This window comes from Protobothrops mucrosquamatus, unplaced genomic scaffold (assembly GCF_001527695.2).
Source record: "Protobothrops mucrosquamatus isolate PMUCROS unplaced genomic scaffold, P.Mucros_1.0 scaffold1521, whole genome shotgun sequence".
NCBI classification, from domain to species: Eukaryota; Metazoa; Chordata; class Lepidosauria; order Squamata; family Viperidae; genus Protobothrops; species Protobothrops mucrosquamatus.
In genome coordinates, this window is record NW_015387693.1 from 16,647 (window position 1) to 34,938 (window position 18,292).

Consider the following 18,292-nt stretch of genomic DNA (forward strand, 5'->3'; position numbering starts at 1 on the left):
TNCCTTGATTAGTTTCCACCCGTTGCTTCTTGTCCTGCCTCCAGGCGCTTTGGAGAATAGCTTGACTCCCTCTTCTTTATGGCAACCCCTGAGATATTGGAACACTGCTATCATGTCCCCCCTCGTCCTTCTCTTCATTAAACTAGACATACCCAATTCCAGCAGCCGTTCCTTATATGCTTTAGCCTCCAGTCCCCTAATATAATACATTCCATTCATTGTTAATGCAATGATAGTTGCACTAGCTTCATTTTAATTTTACCATTACCCCCTCAACTTAACATATCACTTCAGATGTACACATGGTAGAATATCAAAAAAGCCTGCTGGATCTGTCAACAAATTATAAAGTAAGGAAGGAGTTCATTTAAATTCTGTCTCCCATGTTGCATTTGCTTATTCTGAGTGGGTTCTTCTGCCAGCCTAGGAACATATTCATCTTCATTTTTACCAGCCTCAGACCTTTAAACTAAGTCACTTGTGGCTCTGTGCATTACTCCATCTTTAAGTGAGTTATAAAGGGCACCAGTAATTCATGAGAATAATGTATCCTCTGTCAGATCACTGTAGAGCCTGTTTTTCCCAGGGTATGTGGCTTCATCTGATGTAATTTGGAAATTGATCTCTTTGAGTTTTAAAAAAAAACTGATAGGAAAACTTTTGACAACACGTTCAAAAGTTTTGCTGTGTCGATTTTTAAGTCTGATTTTTTGCCAAAAGCACCAGCAAAATGAAAGTCATCCCAAAGATAGGATGGCCACAATGCTAGTTTAAGGTCCAGATGAGTGCCTTGGTGTGATCTTTGCAAGCTAATCAGACCTGTAAAGAAAGACCAGTATCCATAATCATATCTGGGTGAGTAGCTATTTACCCCTGGCTCCACAGTTTCTTAGAAACACACAGCTGTTCATTTGTGCCTCTTGGGTGACCCCTGTGGCTGTTAGGAGATGCCCTCTAAGTTAGGGGTGAAGAGCTTGCTCAGCTGAGGTAATTTTGGCTATAGGTTCCTGTGAGTGCCCCAAAAGAAGGGTTGGGATGTGGGGAGACTCAGATGGGTAAGCTTTTGTCTTAACCAGTTGAACCAGAAATGGTGGGACAATGCTGATGGCACAAAGAGATGGATATAAGGGAAGAAAAGATGAGAATTGTTGTGTGATCTGCACCTAAAGTTGGGCAATATGTCTCTCTGCCAGTTTAAGTGTTAAGCTGGTCTACTCTGTTTATACAAAAATTGAATAAAAGAGGAGGTCATATTGAATAAAAGAGGAGGTCAGCTTACATTTTTGGCAATTGGAATAGGTGCAGTCAGGTGTCTTTGGAGACTATCTTAACCTGAGTGATTTTTTTTCTCATGTAATCTATATAAATAAAAATGTAAATGTTCGTTTGTTCAAAATCTTAAATCTCCGAAAGTTCTTCACCGATTGCTTTGAAATTTTCACACAACGTTGCATTCGAATACGCACGTGTTTTTATATACCTATATTATATAGATGTCACACCTGTGACAGGTAAAAACATGCTTTTTTGAAAAACAGCGCCATCTGTTTGACGTAAAAGCAACACACTTCTTTTCCATTTAACCAGACTGAGCCACAGCAACGCATGGCCGGGTACAGCTAGTGCATAAATAAGAAATAATAGTCAGGGATCCTTTGCATCCCTTCCCTTCCTTTTTTTAACCTTTCCCCTTTCCCCTTTCCTTCTGAATTTACAGGTTATGACTGACAATCTGCCTCTAGAATTCCTAATAGCCAAATTACAATTATTATGCAAAGTCCTACAATACTCATCTATACGACTTGTTAAAATGACTTTGCCGTCTTTTCCTCTTTTTTTCTTTTTTTTTTCTGCCCAGCATAATCATTTTCCTTTATTAGCTGAAGGATTTCATAATTTAAGGGAGACGAGAACCTATAAGTCACCCATTCAAATAAGGAGCGTGGATATTGCAAACATTAAATTCTCCCATAAAAAATGTTAAGGCATCATTAAACGAGGTTCAGATTAATGCAATCCAGTCAATTCGGGATAGGTATTACCTGTAATAGTCTGAAACAATATCCAGTGATATAGGATGTATAAGATTTTACTCCGACCAATTTATACCCCCGTAAAACATACAGGTATCACTCAAAACCATCATTAACCGGGCATGCCTTGTATTAAATCAAGTGAGTTTGATAAAGAGAAGGAGAGAAAAAAAATCTCCCCTGCCTGATTTCACATGTTTCTCATCTCTATTATCTGTCACCAAGCATCTTATTTCTAATTTGAGAAAAATAAGCACTCCATTCTGGTAACAGCTGACCTGAGAACACTTGACTTACCAATCTGTTTAGATGTCTGGCAAATTTATGTGTGCATGCTAAGATCTTACTCTATCTTATTACTTCCCCACCGAGCCACTGAAACTCAGCACGGCTCGTCTTCTGATAGAGCAAAAGGGCAGAGCAACTGTATTATCTTGGCAAATGTGTCTTCCCAACCCTGATTTAAGGAGATAAAAAGAATGGCAGAAAGGGACGGCATTTTAAAGAAGAGAAGGGAGAAATGAGATGTTTAATGCTCCTCTTGCTTACATTGTTCATTCCCTGAAGAAGCTTCCGGCTTCAGAGCCCACCAAAAACGGGTGGTTCGAAATAGAATAGGTGGGAAGAAGGATTTTCAGGAGTAAATGGATGTATGAAGAGGAATTAACATTATTTGTGAATGTGCTTTCTCTCTTGTGAAGCAGTCTGCTTGTGATTCTATTTTCCTGTGCAAGTTTGGTTTCGGGTCAGAGTTAAAAATTTATTATTGAAATTTATTTTTGTTTCCTTGCAATTCTTTTGTCCTCTGTTCTTAAAAAAATTGGAACACTGCTGTCATGTCACCCCTAATCCTTCTCTTCATTAAACTAGACCAGGGGTAGGCAACCTTGGCTCTTTTATGACTCGTGGACTTCAACTCCCAGAATTCCTGAGCCAGCCATGCTGAGGGGAAAGGGAGAGGTTTCCATGCTTAGCCATGCTGGCTCAGGAATTCTGGGAGTTGAAGTCCATGAGTCATGAGGGGGCCAAGGTTGCTTACCCTTGGGCCTAGGAGGGTCACAGGAGGACTTAGGACAGGGGGAGAAGGAGGACCTAGGACAGGGGTAGGCAACCTTGGCTCTTTTATGACTCATGGACTTCAACTCCCAGAATTCCTGAGCCAGCCATGCTGAGGGGAAAGGGAGAGGTTTCCAAGCTAGCCACGCTGGCTCAGGAATTCTGGGAGTTGAAGTCCACGAGTCATAAAAGAGCCAAGGTTGCCTACCCCTGAAGTAGACATACCCAAATCCTGCAACCACAGCACAGGATTGAACTGTGTGGTCCTTGGTGCCCCCTGAGCTTTGTTGTTTTCTTGCAGACATGTCATTACCCCACTAGGTAACATCACTGATCACTGATGATGCTACCTAGTTGGTAATGAAATATTGGTAAAGAAAACATCCAAGCTCTGAGCACACCATGGACCCCACAAAATAGACATTGTAAAACTGATAGTCTGTTCTTCTTTTTTGGATTAAATAGGAAGGTAAAAGTCAGCATTGATATTATTTGGTAGCAATGTCTTAAACAACATCTGCAATTCCACACATGTAACCATTCTTCATATGTTTTAGTCCCCCCCCCTGTCTTTGTCACTCTTCTCTGCACTCTTTCCAGAGTTTCAACATCTTTTTTTATATATATTGTGGTGTTTCGGTGTTATCTAGTCAAATAACAAACATCTGCATGCAAACAACCAAGCTGAAAGAGCATCAGGGACTCCACAACTCAACTCTGAGCTACAGATATTCTCTTCCTAGGACTGCAAAAAGAATATTAGTACTAATAGAAGAGAGGCAGAATGTTTGGGAAAGGGTGTTGTAAAGCTCATAAACTTTTTATTTGTTTGCTTGTTGGTTTGGGATGATTACTCTGACGGTTTTGGAATGGTCTTTGTTGAGGTATGAAGTTATACTCTGATAATGCATGCTTTTTGGCTACTTCCCTGGGCACATCAATAGTTGGCTGGCACCTGCTTGCAGCTTTGCAGGCAATCAGCACCTGTCATGTCCTCTAGTTCTTGAACTTATGCATAAACTGTCCACCATCAAGCTGGATATCCATCTGCTGAGGGGGAAAAAAAGCAGAAATAGCCTCACTCCTCTTGTTGATATAAGTGGGAAGCAGTGGGAAGCAGCTACTCTGCTTTTGTTTCTTCTCTTCTTAAAATTCATTTTTATTGACTTAAATAGAAAACGCAAAGGATATCTTCTGATCTTAACAGCAATGGGAAAGGCAGTCCCTTGTTTGTTTGTTTAAGAAAATTTATACGGCCGCCCAACTCTCAGTGACTCTGGGTGGCTTACAAGGATAAAAACCCAATGTAAAAACAATAAAAAGCAAACTTCTTGCGGATGTTTCACCACCCAGCTAGGTAACACCATCATTGTTAGGTTCTGGACATACTTCTGGGTATACTTTTACTTCTGGATATACTTTTACACTGGGCTGTTTTTATGAGTTGTTTTTATCAAGTCTGAACAGTGACAGGGGTCTGGTTGGACAACCATTTGTCTGAAATGTTATAGGGTTTCCTGCTTAAGCAGAGAGTTGGACTAGAACAAGGGTGTCAAATTGCTGGCCCGCGGGCCAGATGCATCATGCCAAAACTGCGCCCACCCCATTGCCAGCAATGGAAAGTCACAGTACGTCACGACACATCACGTGATGTTGCGCGTTTGACACCCCTGGACTAGAAGACCTCCAAAGTCCCTTCCAACTCTGTTATTCTGTTAATCCCACAAGCCCTTGGCAGCCACAATTGAATGTGCCATTTGATGGGCTCCATCCACTCTGGGGTCCCCAGGCCTGTTGGCAAAACTAGATTTTCAGAGCCCTTTGAAAGAGCATCAGAGTAGGGGGCAATCCTATCTCCATGGGGATGATGTTTCACAGGGAGGGAGCCACTGTGGAGAAGGCCCTTCTTCTTGGTCCCATTAGATGGACTTTCTTAGGAGAGAGGACCCATAGCATTCCCTGCGTCTCCACTTTTGTGGGTCAGGTAGATGTGATCAGGAAAAGATGGTCCTTCAAAATAATCTGGTCCTAAGCCTTATAGGGCTTTGAAGGTGACATATTAGGGCAGGGGTAGTCAACCTTGGCTGTTTTATGACTCGTGGACTTCAATTCCCAGAATTCCTGAGCCAGCTTAGCTGGCTCAGGAATTCTGGGAGTTGAAGTCCACGAGTCATAAAAGAGCCAAGGTTGACTACCCCTGTATTAGGGCATGAACTACTAGCAGAACCAGTATAAGTGCAACAAAATCAGCAAGATGATGGCTTTGTATTGCAGTCAAAGCTATGCTCCTTTTTTGTACATCTTGAAATATTGCATGCATATACAAAAAGGCCAGGGCTTCAGTCACAACACTACTGTTGGCAAACACTACTGTTTGATAGAAAGGTCACCATCACCTTTCTATGGGCATCTGTGGATCTGCCCTATTTTATACCAATTGCAACTTCTGGACATTTTCCAAGGGTGGACTTTTATTGTCTATGTCAGCGCTTTTCAACCTTATCACAGATTGTACCACTTTTAGGACATGACAATATTTGAGTACCACCAGTGCTTAGCAAGGTGTCAAAAACTTGATGACTAAAAAAAGGGGGGATTTTGGGTTTTACTGATTAGATTCATTTGTTGTTATAGAAATGGCTAGTTTATAATATGGAAAAGTAAAACATTGAGGTTCAATGTTAATGCTTCCTTCTACTGCAACAGAGGAAGTCTGTTCTTTTTCCCTTCTCCCCCTCACTTTTTCCCCTTTTCCTCCCCCTATTTGCTTTTATATTTTTGTATTTCATTCTATAATCTAATAAAATATTACAAACTGTAGGAAAAAAATACCAGCTTTAATTTCTTTGATGGCTGTTCCTTTGCTGAATCACTTTCCCTTTGCACTGACAAATGTATGATGAATTTATCCATGTTTATTAATATGCACCACTACCAGCTAGCTCAGGGGTCTTCAAACTTGGCACTTTTAAGACTTGTGGACTTCAACTCCCTCTATGTTACAGCCACCAAGAGAAGATCGAACCAAATGATTGCCAAATTGCAAAATTCCTCTGCAAAAATAGACCGGCTCGGAAAAGATCACAGCTGATACAAAAGACCTGTTCATCGTAACATCTATCAGCAAATCTAGAGACATGACACGTTAAAAGACATGAAACATTCTTTTTCGAAACTTAAAATAAGGAGATAGTTTTATTCTGTTTCCTGGGACACATACAAGTCTCTCAATGCTGAGTGAATAGAATGGCTCCCAATGCATATTGCTGTTTTATGCAGGGAAGGCAGCATAACATCATGAACTGTGAATCGCCATCAACTGCTGATGAAAATGTTTTCTTTCGTTTGACATCTCCTCCCACCAGCAGACATAAAATTGTCAGCAGCGGTTGTATGTTGTTAAGCAGTGAGAAACTGTTTTGTCTAGGGCAGGGGTAGGCAACCTTGGCTCTTTTATGACTCGTGGACTTCAATTCCCAGAATTCCTGAGCCAGCCATGGCTCAGCATGGAAACCCCCTTTTCCCTCAGCATGGCTGGCTCAGGAATTCTGGGAGTTGAAGTCCACGAGTCATAAAAGAGCCAAGGTTGCCTACCCCTGGTCTAGGGGTTAAAGTCACAAAAGCTTGAAACTGAGGGACTGTGAGTTTTACTTTTGCTTATGCAAGAAGCCAGTTGGGTGACTTTGGACCATTCTCAACTCTTGGAAGACCATAGCAACAGTAGCCTGCTAGCGGTGGGTAGGTTGAGAGTGATGCCTCTTAGATCAGTCAAGTACACTATGTTGACTTTTTTTTTTTGATTTGCTTGAATTTCTTTGCTTTGATCTCCGCATCAGCCTGGGCTTACTCAACAGAAAGCAATAACTCCAAAACCCATAATGAGAAATCAACAACTCCTAAAAGATGCACCCCTTGACTGGTTTCACTGTAGAAAAAAAAACTGTGTATAAGAGAGAAAATGAACGGAAAATATACTTTGCCAGTTCGTGCTGAAGCTGCCCCCCCCCCACACTTTCCTCGAACGACATAAATTGGAATGCTACCATCTCAAAGAGCCGTGTTATTTGTATTATTTATTTATTAAATTAATAAGCTGCCCAGCTCACTATCAAGCGATGCTTCTGGGCAGCTGTTGAGAGTTGCATATTTTGGAGAGCGAAAGAGCGTTCACATTTCCAAATGCATTTTTACATCCTCCTGTTCATGTTACTACCCATAAGCGGGAAAAACAGCGAGAGGTGGAGATTAAATTTTCCACAAACTTAATTCAGCGATATGCTTACATTCTGTCCCCCCCCCCGTTTACCTAAAAAGCCATCAGCCTCCCAGTGGTTTTACAATATTTAGTGTAAGGCCGGCCTTAGCAAGAAGCCCCTGACTCTACACTTAAGTGGTAAAAAGGCACTAAAATATATTAGAAGGAAAAGCTGATCACGTGGGTCTGTCACATGATTGTAGCCAAAAGCTGGAAAAAACGAATTAGCTGATACGACTTCAATCATATTTTAATCTTTTCCTAAGCCTGTTCCAAGCTATCTAAGGAAAGGAACGGTAGCCAGGAAAGCATCTCCTTAAATTGATTTATGAGTTTAATATCATTTCTGGAAAAGATGCCAACAGTTCAAGATTTTCCTTCTCTCCTGCTTTCTGGTATTTGGGGTAATCCTTTCCCAGTTGTAAATGTTGGCCTACCTTCCTTTCTCCCAGACCGAAAGAGTTTTGTTGTTGTTGAAATCAATACCATAATTTAGACCAATGTTTTTAAGATAGGTGGACTTCAACTCCCAGAATACTCCAGGCAGCATTGGAATGCTGGCTGGGGTATTCTGGGAGTTGAAGTCCACACATCTTGAAAATGGCTAAGCATGGGAAACACCGATGTAGGCACTGCACCACATAGTTTTCCTGGCCTTATACATATTGCCTGCCTAGATCCATTTAAGATTATTAGCGATTAACTTACAACTCACTCCTTAATAACCATATACAGAACTTTCGTATGCTCTAAAGTCAACCTGCTCCATACAAAACTATATTCCCAGAGGAGTTATCAAAAGGCTAGATTTAAGCAATGATTTTGCCATGCCGGGTGGGAATATGCCAGTCACTTCTATGGCTTCCTTGTGTGACATGCTAAGATCTTCATGTGGACTAGATCCTTTGTGCATGTGTATGCATATGTGTGAGGGAGACCGTGTCATGGCTCCCTGCCCATTTCTGGTGGGCCTCTCACTAAACAGACTTTCTCCTCTTTCCAAACATGTTATTAATCAGTTTGGCCATGGATTTTGAACCGCTGGGCCGTCTCTTCTCCTTCCCCTTGGGATGAGCCGTGAGGCTTCTCAAAGCTTGGATGAACATCGTTCCCACTTCCTGGCATTGTTCCGCAGCTGACAGTTCACAAAACTGGCATCTGTAATCCAAGGCCAACTTCTGTCCTTCATCCCAACCAACTTCTCGTATGTGGCACAAATCCTGTTTGTTCCCAACCAGAAACACGGTGCACTCTGATGCTCTGGAAAAACAACGTAGACAAAAAGAAAATTATAAACAAGGAACTTTCTTCCGCTTAGCTCGTGTTTACATCAGTTATTTCTGTTAACTTTTTTTAAATGTTAGATCACGTGTAAATTGTACAAGAGGCAATATATTTTTATTTAGTTAAACCATTTATGTTAAAACACTATCTTATACAGGTAGTTCTCAACTTATGACCAGTTGCTTAGCAACTGTTCAAAGTTCCAATGGTCCTTACCTGGTATGTACAATCCCTATCATCACATGACAGCACTTCAGATGCTCAGCAACTCAGCCATAGGTATGGCTGTTTGCAGTATCCCATGGTTGCGCGATTGTACTTTATGATGGTTTTGCCAAAAACTGTTATTTACTTCCAGTTTTCAGCAGAACCGCAGCTATAGTGAGTCATTGGTCCACTTAACAACCACGCTGTTTTACAACTGGGATGGGCAGGCTCCATTATGGCCATAACTTGAGAACTGTCTGTACAATTCAACCTTGAGCATCGAAACAGTAAATACATTAAAAGATACAAATTCAAATTTCAAAAAATCAAAGGCCATTGCACTCTAATCAAGGTACCAGAGCAATACCCGCCAACTGCACATGTCCTGGGCTCAGCCCACATCCCGGTCCAGAGCAGGAAGAAACAGCCAGGTCTTCACAACTTTCTAGCTGTAAGATGATGGACAGAGATGAGAGATGAGAGAGAGATGAGAGAAGAGATAGATAGATAGATAGATAGATAGATAGATAGATAGATAGATAGATAGATAGATAGATAGATAGATGATCGATATAGATATAGATGATTGATAGATGATAGATGATAGATAGATAGATGATTAATATAGAGATAGATAGATAGATAGATAGATGATTGATATAGATATAGATGATTGATAGATGATAGATGATAGATAGATAGAGATAGAGAGATAGATTGATAGATGATAGATGAGATAGATGATTAATATAGATAGAGATAGATAGATAGATGATTGATAGATGATTGATATAGATATAGATGATTGATAGATGATAGATAGATGATTAATATAGATATAGATAGATAGATAGATAGATAGATTGATGATAGATGATTGATATAGATATAGATGATTGATAGATGATAGATGATAGATAGATAGATAGATAGATAGATAGATAGAGATAGGATTGATAGATGATAGATTAGATAGATAGATGATATAGATGATTGATAGATGATAGATAGATGAGAGGGAGGGAGGGACGATAGAGGACAAATAGAGTAGAAGCTTCCCAAATCTCAAAAGAGAGGCTGTTCCATAAGGCAGATACCACTACAGAGAAGACACAAGTCCTGGGTCCGCCCAGATGACATTGTTTGATAGAAGGGAGTGTGTGTTTGTATACTGATGCACCAGTTGAGCTCATCTATGTAATTTATACATCCCCCTCTTTTTTAAAAAAAATGTTTTCCATTTATATCATATTCAGTATGTAATGCCTAAGTTAAAAATCAACAAAGAATAAGGTGTCTTCTCTATAGGACCAGCCTATATTTTTAACACAATGGAATTGTTGTGATTTCAAAAAGAACCGTTTGGGGAACTGTTTCGGCAAAATTCTAAAATGTTTCTGTTGGAACCCTGATTGATCCCTAGAGTTTGTTTGCTTTTTAAGCAAGGAGGGTGAAATTTGAGCAACTGCTGGCCATTTTCTCTACAAACATGAACTTTTCACGGTGGACTATCGATGGTGACAGATTCACGTATATGAAGACAAAGGTTGTGAAAAATAGCCGGTCATTGGAGAGTTGCTTTTATTGGATGGGGATCATCCTTCACACTAGCAATTTCTTTCCCACACTGCAATTAAAAGCGGAGATTGAATTTCAGCTGGCTGATAGTTATAAATGTCACCCGGTTCAATAAAACTTACTCTGAGGTACAGTAGCTTGATCCGGCACCGTAGATAAGCTGACCCTAATAAACTGAGTTTTAAACTATGCACAATTCCTATTTGGTAGGTCTGTGAGTTAAGAGGAGGATTGGCTGAGTCAAACTAGGTAGATGCACTGCAGTCCATTGGAGTCATTGCTCCTGGCTTTTATTGGGTCTTCACTTCAAGCAGGGGTGGATTACCCCTGCCTTAAGTGAAGCAGGAGTTGAAGTCCACAAGTCATAAAAGGGCCATGGTTCCCACCCCTGATTTAAAGGGATCAAGTCTGAATCTAGCCCCATTTCGCTTACGGTCCACACCAATTTTCAATTTTCCTAGTCGTAGTCACTAGCTAACTTGCCTTTTGCAAGTTCCGGCATGACATTCACGGATCCGGTATAGCAATGCTTTTGCGAAACCAAATGAAGTTCTGTCACTGATGTCATAGACCACAACGAATCCATCTGCCCATTGGAGTTCATCTGTAAGCAACAACTTTCCTGGTCGAGGCTGGAAGGCAAAACGACAAGCAGTTTATACTGTGCTTTCGGTTGGAAAAAGACCAGTGGTGGGATTCAAATATGTGAACAACCAGTTCTCTGTCTGGATGCCGCTTCCGGAAGTCCATTCTGGGTCTGGGCAACAAAAAATTAGCTACCGGTTCTGCCAGTACTGGTGTGAACTGGCTGAATCCCACCACTGGAAAAGACACTGTTTCAGCTTAATTGGAACAAAATTGATTACCCGCCATTATGTTGGTATCAACTCATAGATTTTTCTCCTGGAGGATCTGTCTCTAGCCCAACCTTTTGGGTCTCCCAAAGGTGTACTCATTCCTTATACCAGTGATGGTGAACCTTTTAGAGACCAAGTGCCCAAAAGCTGCCTCACCCCTGCCCCGTCCCACATTTCATGCCTGCAGGGCCACCCACATCCACAGCCCGCCACAGCAGATTGCCCAGGCGGCCCAGGAGCGTCATGGCAGCCATGCCTTCTGTCTGTGCCCCGCATCATCTGTACGTGACAGGGCGCGAGGGCGGAGTCTTGTCCCCACTGCCCAGCTGCCATGTCCTTGGCTGCGCTGCTCTGCACAGGCTGAACCCGGGGCAACTCTCCTCCGGGGGGGGCTGCTGGTGAGGAAGGGGCCATGGGGGGTGGCAGAGCCAGGGCAATGGCGTGCGTGCCCACAGAGAGGGCTCTGAGTGCCGCCTCTGGCACGCGTGCCATAGGTTCGCCACCACTGCCCTATACAATTATGTTGGAACTTTTTTTTTTCAGATGAGAAATTTTATTCCATGCTTTTTATAAAGCAGTTAGTATGCATGGTTTTATCAGTTTCCTGGTTCTGTTTGTTTTATTCCCCACCAGGACCAAGTAAAATAGATTTACACTGAGAGATGGTAAGTAGACCAAAATTATTTAGATAACCAACTAAGTGAAGAGCCCCTATCAGCTGTAATCAAATTCTCCAACTGGCATTGTCTGAAAGCGAAGAAAATCCACTTTGGTAGAAGCACAATGCAATCTGTGCATGAACTGAATTACACAATCTGTTGGTTTTTTTTAAACTGCAATTTATGTGAATTCTCTGCCTGGCTAAATCAAACTATCATTCAAGATACTGTCATATGAGAGTCAAAAAACATCTTAAAGGCACCAAAGTATAGCTGGTGTCAGGGGCAGGCCTAATTCTTTTATAACCCAATAAAACAATTCATTATCTCTGGTTGTTTGGTAAGTGTCTCCCTTCTCAGCAACTTGTGGCAGTGAATTCCTTCTGCTATTCAGTTCTAGTCCTGCTTTAGGCATGAAAGCCGGTGAGATGAGTTTGGGCCAATCACCAGGAGACAGTGAGTTCTAGTCCCTTCCTAGGCACAAAAGCCAGTTGGAAAACCTTGCGCCAATCACCAGAAGACAGTGAGTTCTAGTCTCACCTTAGGGCATGAAGGCCATCTGGATGACTTTGGAGCAATCACCAGGAGAACGTGAGTTCTAGTCCAGCCTTAGACATGAAAGTCAGCTGGCTGACTTTGAGCCAATCACAATGAGACTATGAGTTCTAATCCTGCCTTAGGCATGAAAGCTAGCTGGATGACTTTGGACCAGTCACTTTTTCTCAGCCCAGCCCCACAGGGTTTATAGGAAAAAGAGAAGGAGGAAGGTGTGTTTACGATGTGTGTTCACTGTCTAGTTTTCCAACTTACTTGGGAACAAGGATCATATATTTCCAAGTTAATTTGCTTTCCATCCAGACACAAATGTTTTGTATAAATGCATTCTGTGATGGGGAAAAAAGAGAAATAAACAGGCTGGCTAGAAAAACCATCATTTATACCTCCCCAAAACAATACAACAAAGATGAATCAATCCATTGCTACCTCTTCCCTGTCTCAATCTGATACTTAGCCAGGAAATGATGTTAGTCTTCAGTTTTAAAAGAAAGCTGTAGTATATCTTTGTATTTTTCCTTAAAGTACAGAGCTCAGAACGTTTACTAATCTCCTGTTTCCTCATTTTATAAAATCCCTTCCCTTACCACCACTAACGTCTGAATCATTTGAGTATAAATAAAATGCAAGGAAGATTCAAAGTTAGTGGAAACTTACCAGAATCAGAGGCATATTCTCCAATGAAACGCTTTGTTAGAAAGCGCACCGTAAGCGCTGCAAAAGACAAAGTAAAAGAGTCAGGTGAGTGATGCTTTGGCTGCATGATTTTCCAAAGAAAATAGCCCTGGATTTTAGCAATATTTTTTTTTTGCATTCAGGCATATCCAGCTAATAACTGGATTATGAGTTAAGCTACAAACCTATATATAGCAGACAAGCAGTACTTTCTACCACTACTTTGCGTCAGCTCTGAAAATTGTATATTTGTTCTAGCTTCCCAATTTAATTAGCCAATAATGCAAGCCTTATTTAAGTCCCAAGATGTAAACCAGAAATCAACTGCTGGCGCCAGAGATGGAGAAATGAAGAGAGTCTCAAATGTTAAGGTGTATTTATGTGACTGTGATAATTCCTACCTTGTGGGCGAATTTCTAAATAGACCACCATTGGGATCCCCATATCAAAATAACTTACCTTATGTGCGGCCAGAATTTGAAAATTACATTTAACACAGCACAGTACCTGAGCAAAATGGTTCGGCTGAGATCGGCATAAGTGAGACTGATTGGGGTAGATTGTAGGAGTGATGGTGAAATATAATTTTATCATATTTTATCTATCTACATATGGCTGTGAAAGTTGGACCATAAGAAAGGCTGAGCGCCAAAGAATTGAGGCCTTTGAACTATGGTGCTGGAGAAGACTCCTGCGAGTCCCCTGGACTGCCAGGCAATCAAACCGGTCAGTCCTAGAGGAGATCAACCCCGACTGCTCTTTAGAAGGCCAGATCCTGAAGTTGAAACTGAAATACTTTGGCCACTTAATGAGAAGGAAGGACTCACTGGAGAAGAGCCTAATGCTGGGAAAGATGGAGGGCAATAGAAGAAGGGGACGACAGAGAATGAGGGGGCTGGATGGAGTCACTGAAGCAGTCGGCGTGAGCTTAAATGGACTCCAGAAGATGGTAGAGGACAGGAAGGCCTGGAGGAACGTTGTCCATGGGGTCGCGACGGATCGGACACGACTTCGCAACTAATAACAACAAATCTATCTACATGTTAAATTGCTGTATTTGATTCTAATTTCATTTTAAATTGTATTTTATTTTAAATTGTATTTTAACCAATTCCATTTTTAATTGTTTTTACTGCCTTTTAATATAACCTGTGTTTGGAACTCTGCACCTTGATATGGCCCATGGGCTAATCAATAAAGTAATTAATTAATTAATTAATTAAATAGACTACCATACAGGAGCAGCGCCTGGCTTCAGACACTGTATTCAGCTATTATTTTACGTGATTGATTCAAGCATATTAAGGCTGCCCAAACTGGACTGCAATAATATGCATAATCACTTGATGGCAGCAAAGAGACATGGAAAAATTGACCATGACATTAAAGCCAAGTAACAATCAAAGATAACCGCTAACTCGAGTTTTGAAGGCATGGGGTTTTTTTTGGCAGATAAGGTCACAAAACTGGGCACAAATCTTTTAAGAACTACATAGCTTAGCAACAAACGTTCTGTCCCAATTGTGGTTGTAAGTTGAGGACTACCTTGTGCTGTGAAGGCAAAAGTCTTCCATACTATAGCTATTGCAGGGGTCTTCAAACTTGGCCACTTTAAGACTTGTGGACTTCAACTCCCAGAATTCCTCAGCCAGCAAGCCAAGCTGGCTGAGGAATTCTGGGAGTTGAAGTCCACAAGTCTTAAAGTGGCCAAGTTTGAAGACCCCTGATCTATTTGCAAGCTGTTCTTCAACTCCTATTGTGAGGGGCAAATGTGATGCTCCTATCACACCAACCAGAAGGCAAACACGTTTCAAATTCCAAGCAGAAATGGCAATTACTCCATGTTCACACAGTCCAGTATGCCATAGGACAGCCACTGATAATGGTTAAACTTAAGAAAAAGCATCTGCAAAGCCGCATTAACAACCCTGCATGATCAAACAGGTTGTGTGGAGATGGCTATTGAAGCCCCATTGCTAACCTAATTTTGCATAGAAACAACTGGGAAGAAGGATGGATGGAAAAGCAGAAAAAGATAGCTATCTGGAATTATATTTTTTTCCATTATTGGAAATGCCCAGCTGAACATCTGTTTTTTGAGATTATCTCTCTCTCTCTCTTGCTTATCTTCCCTGATGCAAGAACACCTAGGCAATCTTTCACTTGGATCAGATTTCAGATATGATTGTTGCATCATGTATCTTCAAGTTACGCCTTGGGCTTATGCAAACTACACTAGACTAGAATTGCATTTCATCCAAAATTAGAACCTTAGAGATAAAACCTAAAATTAGAAGGAAGGCTGTTACAGGATTTATGTTTTGCTCTAAGCCATAATTTATTCTAACCATTATCAAACAGACCATCAAGGTTCACTGCACATGGATTATGACTTAAACCAGGTTGCACAAAACACATTGGCTTGTTCATATATTTTGCTAAGTCCAACACCAAAGACTCAGCATTCTGGTTTAGCATGAGTGTGAATCCCAATGGATTTATAAATTTAGAATTAGATCCTAAAAATGATCCTGGATTTTAACCACATTTTGTTGAATAACTAATAATAATCTCATTTACTTATCACAACATAATCTATAGCTATGTACATTGTGATAAGCCAAACATTAAACACAATCGGGACGGTTTTTAATAATAATAGTAATAATAATAAAGTTGGAAGGGACCTTGGAGGTCTAGTCCAACCCCCTGCTATGGCAGGAAACCTATACCATTTCAGGCAAATGGCTGTCCAGTCTCTTTTTCTTTCACCATAACTTACAATGTGATCTTTAATAAGATATTCTCAACCTACACTTACCATGGCAAAAAATAGTTTTGCACCAGATTTGTTCATGGAAATTTAAATCACTGATTCTAAACTATATTTCATTGCTTCTATCAGTAGGTTAGTGGAATTATGGACTGGGAGAATGGAAATACCAAGACTATTACTACAAGTCACTTATTTTCCAATAAAACGTCAACATTCTAATTTAATAAACTGAACAATTTGCAACTCAAAAAAGTTATTTTAAAAAAATGATATCAGCTTATTATCAAAATATCTTTTGCTGCATCAGCTGAATGTATTTCAAAGGTTGGAAAATGAATTTGCAACAGGTAATCAGTGGCTGAGAGCCAGTTAGGTGGCAAGGTTAAGGGGTCAGGCACGTGAAGTACTAGTACCGCTTTACAAAGCCCTAGTAAGAGCACACCTGGAATACTGCAGCCAATTTTGGTCACCATATCACAAAAAAGATGTTGAGTGTTTAGAAAAAATTCAGAGAACAGAAACTAAGATGATCAAAGGCCTGGAGACTAAAACATACAAAAAACGGTTGTGGGACTTGGGTTTGGCTAATCTAAAGAAAATAAGAAATAGGGGAGAGATGGTAGCAGTAGTCCAGTATTTGAGGGGCTGCCACAAAGAAGAGGGGGTCACGTTATTCACCAGAACACCAGAGGGCAGAACAAGAAACAACGGTTGGAAACTGATCAAAGAGAGAAGCAACCTGGAACTAAGGAGAAACTTCCTGACAGTGAGGACAATCAACCAGTGGAACAGCTTACCCCCAGAAATGGTGGGCGCCCCATCACTGGAGATCTTTAAGAAAAGACTAGACAATCACCTGTCTGAGATGGTGTAGGTTCTGCTTAAGCGGGGGGCTGGACTAGAAGACCTCCAATGTCCCTTCTAGCTCTATTCTACCGTATATAGTTCCACCTTGGGCACGAAATCAGCTGAGTAATCTTGAGCCAGTTACTCTATCTCAGCCCTAGGAAGGAGGCAATGGCAAACCACTTCTGGAAAAAAAACTTGCCAAAAAAACTGCAGGGACTTGTCCAGGCAGTCTCTGAGAATTGGACACAACTGAATGAAAAAAAAAAAAGAAGGGTAATAGCAAACAGCAGCAAGACATTTGCCAAATTTTGGGATGGCTTCTTGCCATCAGGTGCCACTGGAGTTGGTCAGCATGCAGTTGATTTGGGTGGTCTCCAAAAACATGCTCAACTGGTTAGTACTTGGATGGATGGGAGACCACTAGGAAACCATAGGCCTGGGGAGTGAGAAAATCCACTCCAAAACTAGGACCTGCAGAGAATTTCAATAAGCTTTGCTAAGAAAAGTCTCCATGCAGACATCAGGAAGAAGTGCTACTCTATCTGGGCTGCTACATCAGGTACAGCCAACCAGAGAATTTCAGTGAGGGTCTTCCTCTGCCATCTAGTGGTCAAGCGGATTTTTGCAGGAGTGGAGAGGAGGAGCCCAACTCAAAGCAGACTAAAGAGGTTGCCACAAAGAAGAGGGGGGGCAACCTATTCTCCATGAAGCAACGGATGGAAGCCAATCAAGGAAAGAGGCAACCTAGAACTGAGGAGCAATTTCCTAACAGTTAGAACATTTAATCAGAGGAACGACCTGCCACCAGAAGTTGTGAACGCTGCAACACTGGAGGTTTTTAAGAAGAGATTGGACAACCATTTGGTCTCAAATGGTGTAGGGCAAGGGTAGGCAACCTTGGCTCTTTCATGACTCCTCGACTTCAACTCCCAGAATTCCTGAGCCAGCATGGGTGGCTCAGGAATTCTGGGAGTTGAAGTCCAGGAGTCATAAAAAAAGCCAAGGTTACCTACCCCTGCCTGAGCAGGGGGTTGGACTAGAAGTCCTCCATGGTCCCTTCCAGCTCTGTTATTTTTCACCAGCTTCTTATGTTCAAAAGTGTGCTCAGGGCGTGTGATCCCGCGATCGCGCGTGTACGTGTGAGCCTACGATTCCCTTCGGAAGCCAGCAAACCCGCCCCCCCCGCCCGCCAGAAGCGCCACGCCGAAAGCCCCCTGCTTTAACGCCTTACCGGATTTGCCCGTCCCTTCGCTGCCCAGCATGGCCACCCGCAGGCCATTCATCCCCGGCGCCACTTCGAGCGCTTTCAAAGTCAGCCAAAGTCGCAACTTCTCCGTCGGGCGGACGGGCGGGCGGGCAGGCAAGAGCTGACCCGGGACACGGAGATGCTACAGCAGCCGAGACCCTGCTCGAATTGGTCCGCTGCTTCTCTTTTGCCCCCTCCGATGCCCGGGAAGCAACTGGACTTGCCCGCTGCACCGTCCCGCGGCTATATAACCTCTCGGGCT

The 18,292-nt window shown here is 41.8% G+C and overlaps 1 protein-coding gene across 1 annotated transcript; it reads right to left on the reverse strand.

Annotated features, from left to right (window-relative positions):
* Window positions 1-8,295: 8,295 nt before the first annotated feature.
* Window positions 8,296-18,067, reverse strand: RERGL (RERG like). The gene is made up of 5 exons (XM_015822310.1): window positions 18,016-18,067; window positions 13,142-13,198; window positions 12,740-12,813; window positions 10,897-11,045; window positions 8,296-8,604 (listed from the first exon to the last, which is right to left on the reverse strand). The coding sequence occupies exons 1-5, from the start codon at window positions 18,065-18,067 to the stop codon at window positions 8,322-8,324; spliced, it is 615 nt and encodes a 204-aa protein (XP_015677796.1). The 3' UTR covers window positions 8,296-8,321.
* Window positions 18,068-18,292: the final 225 nt, after the last annotated feature.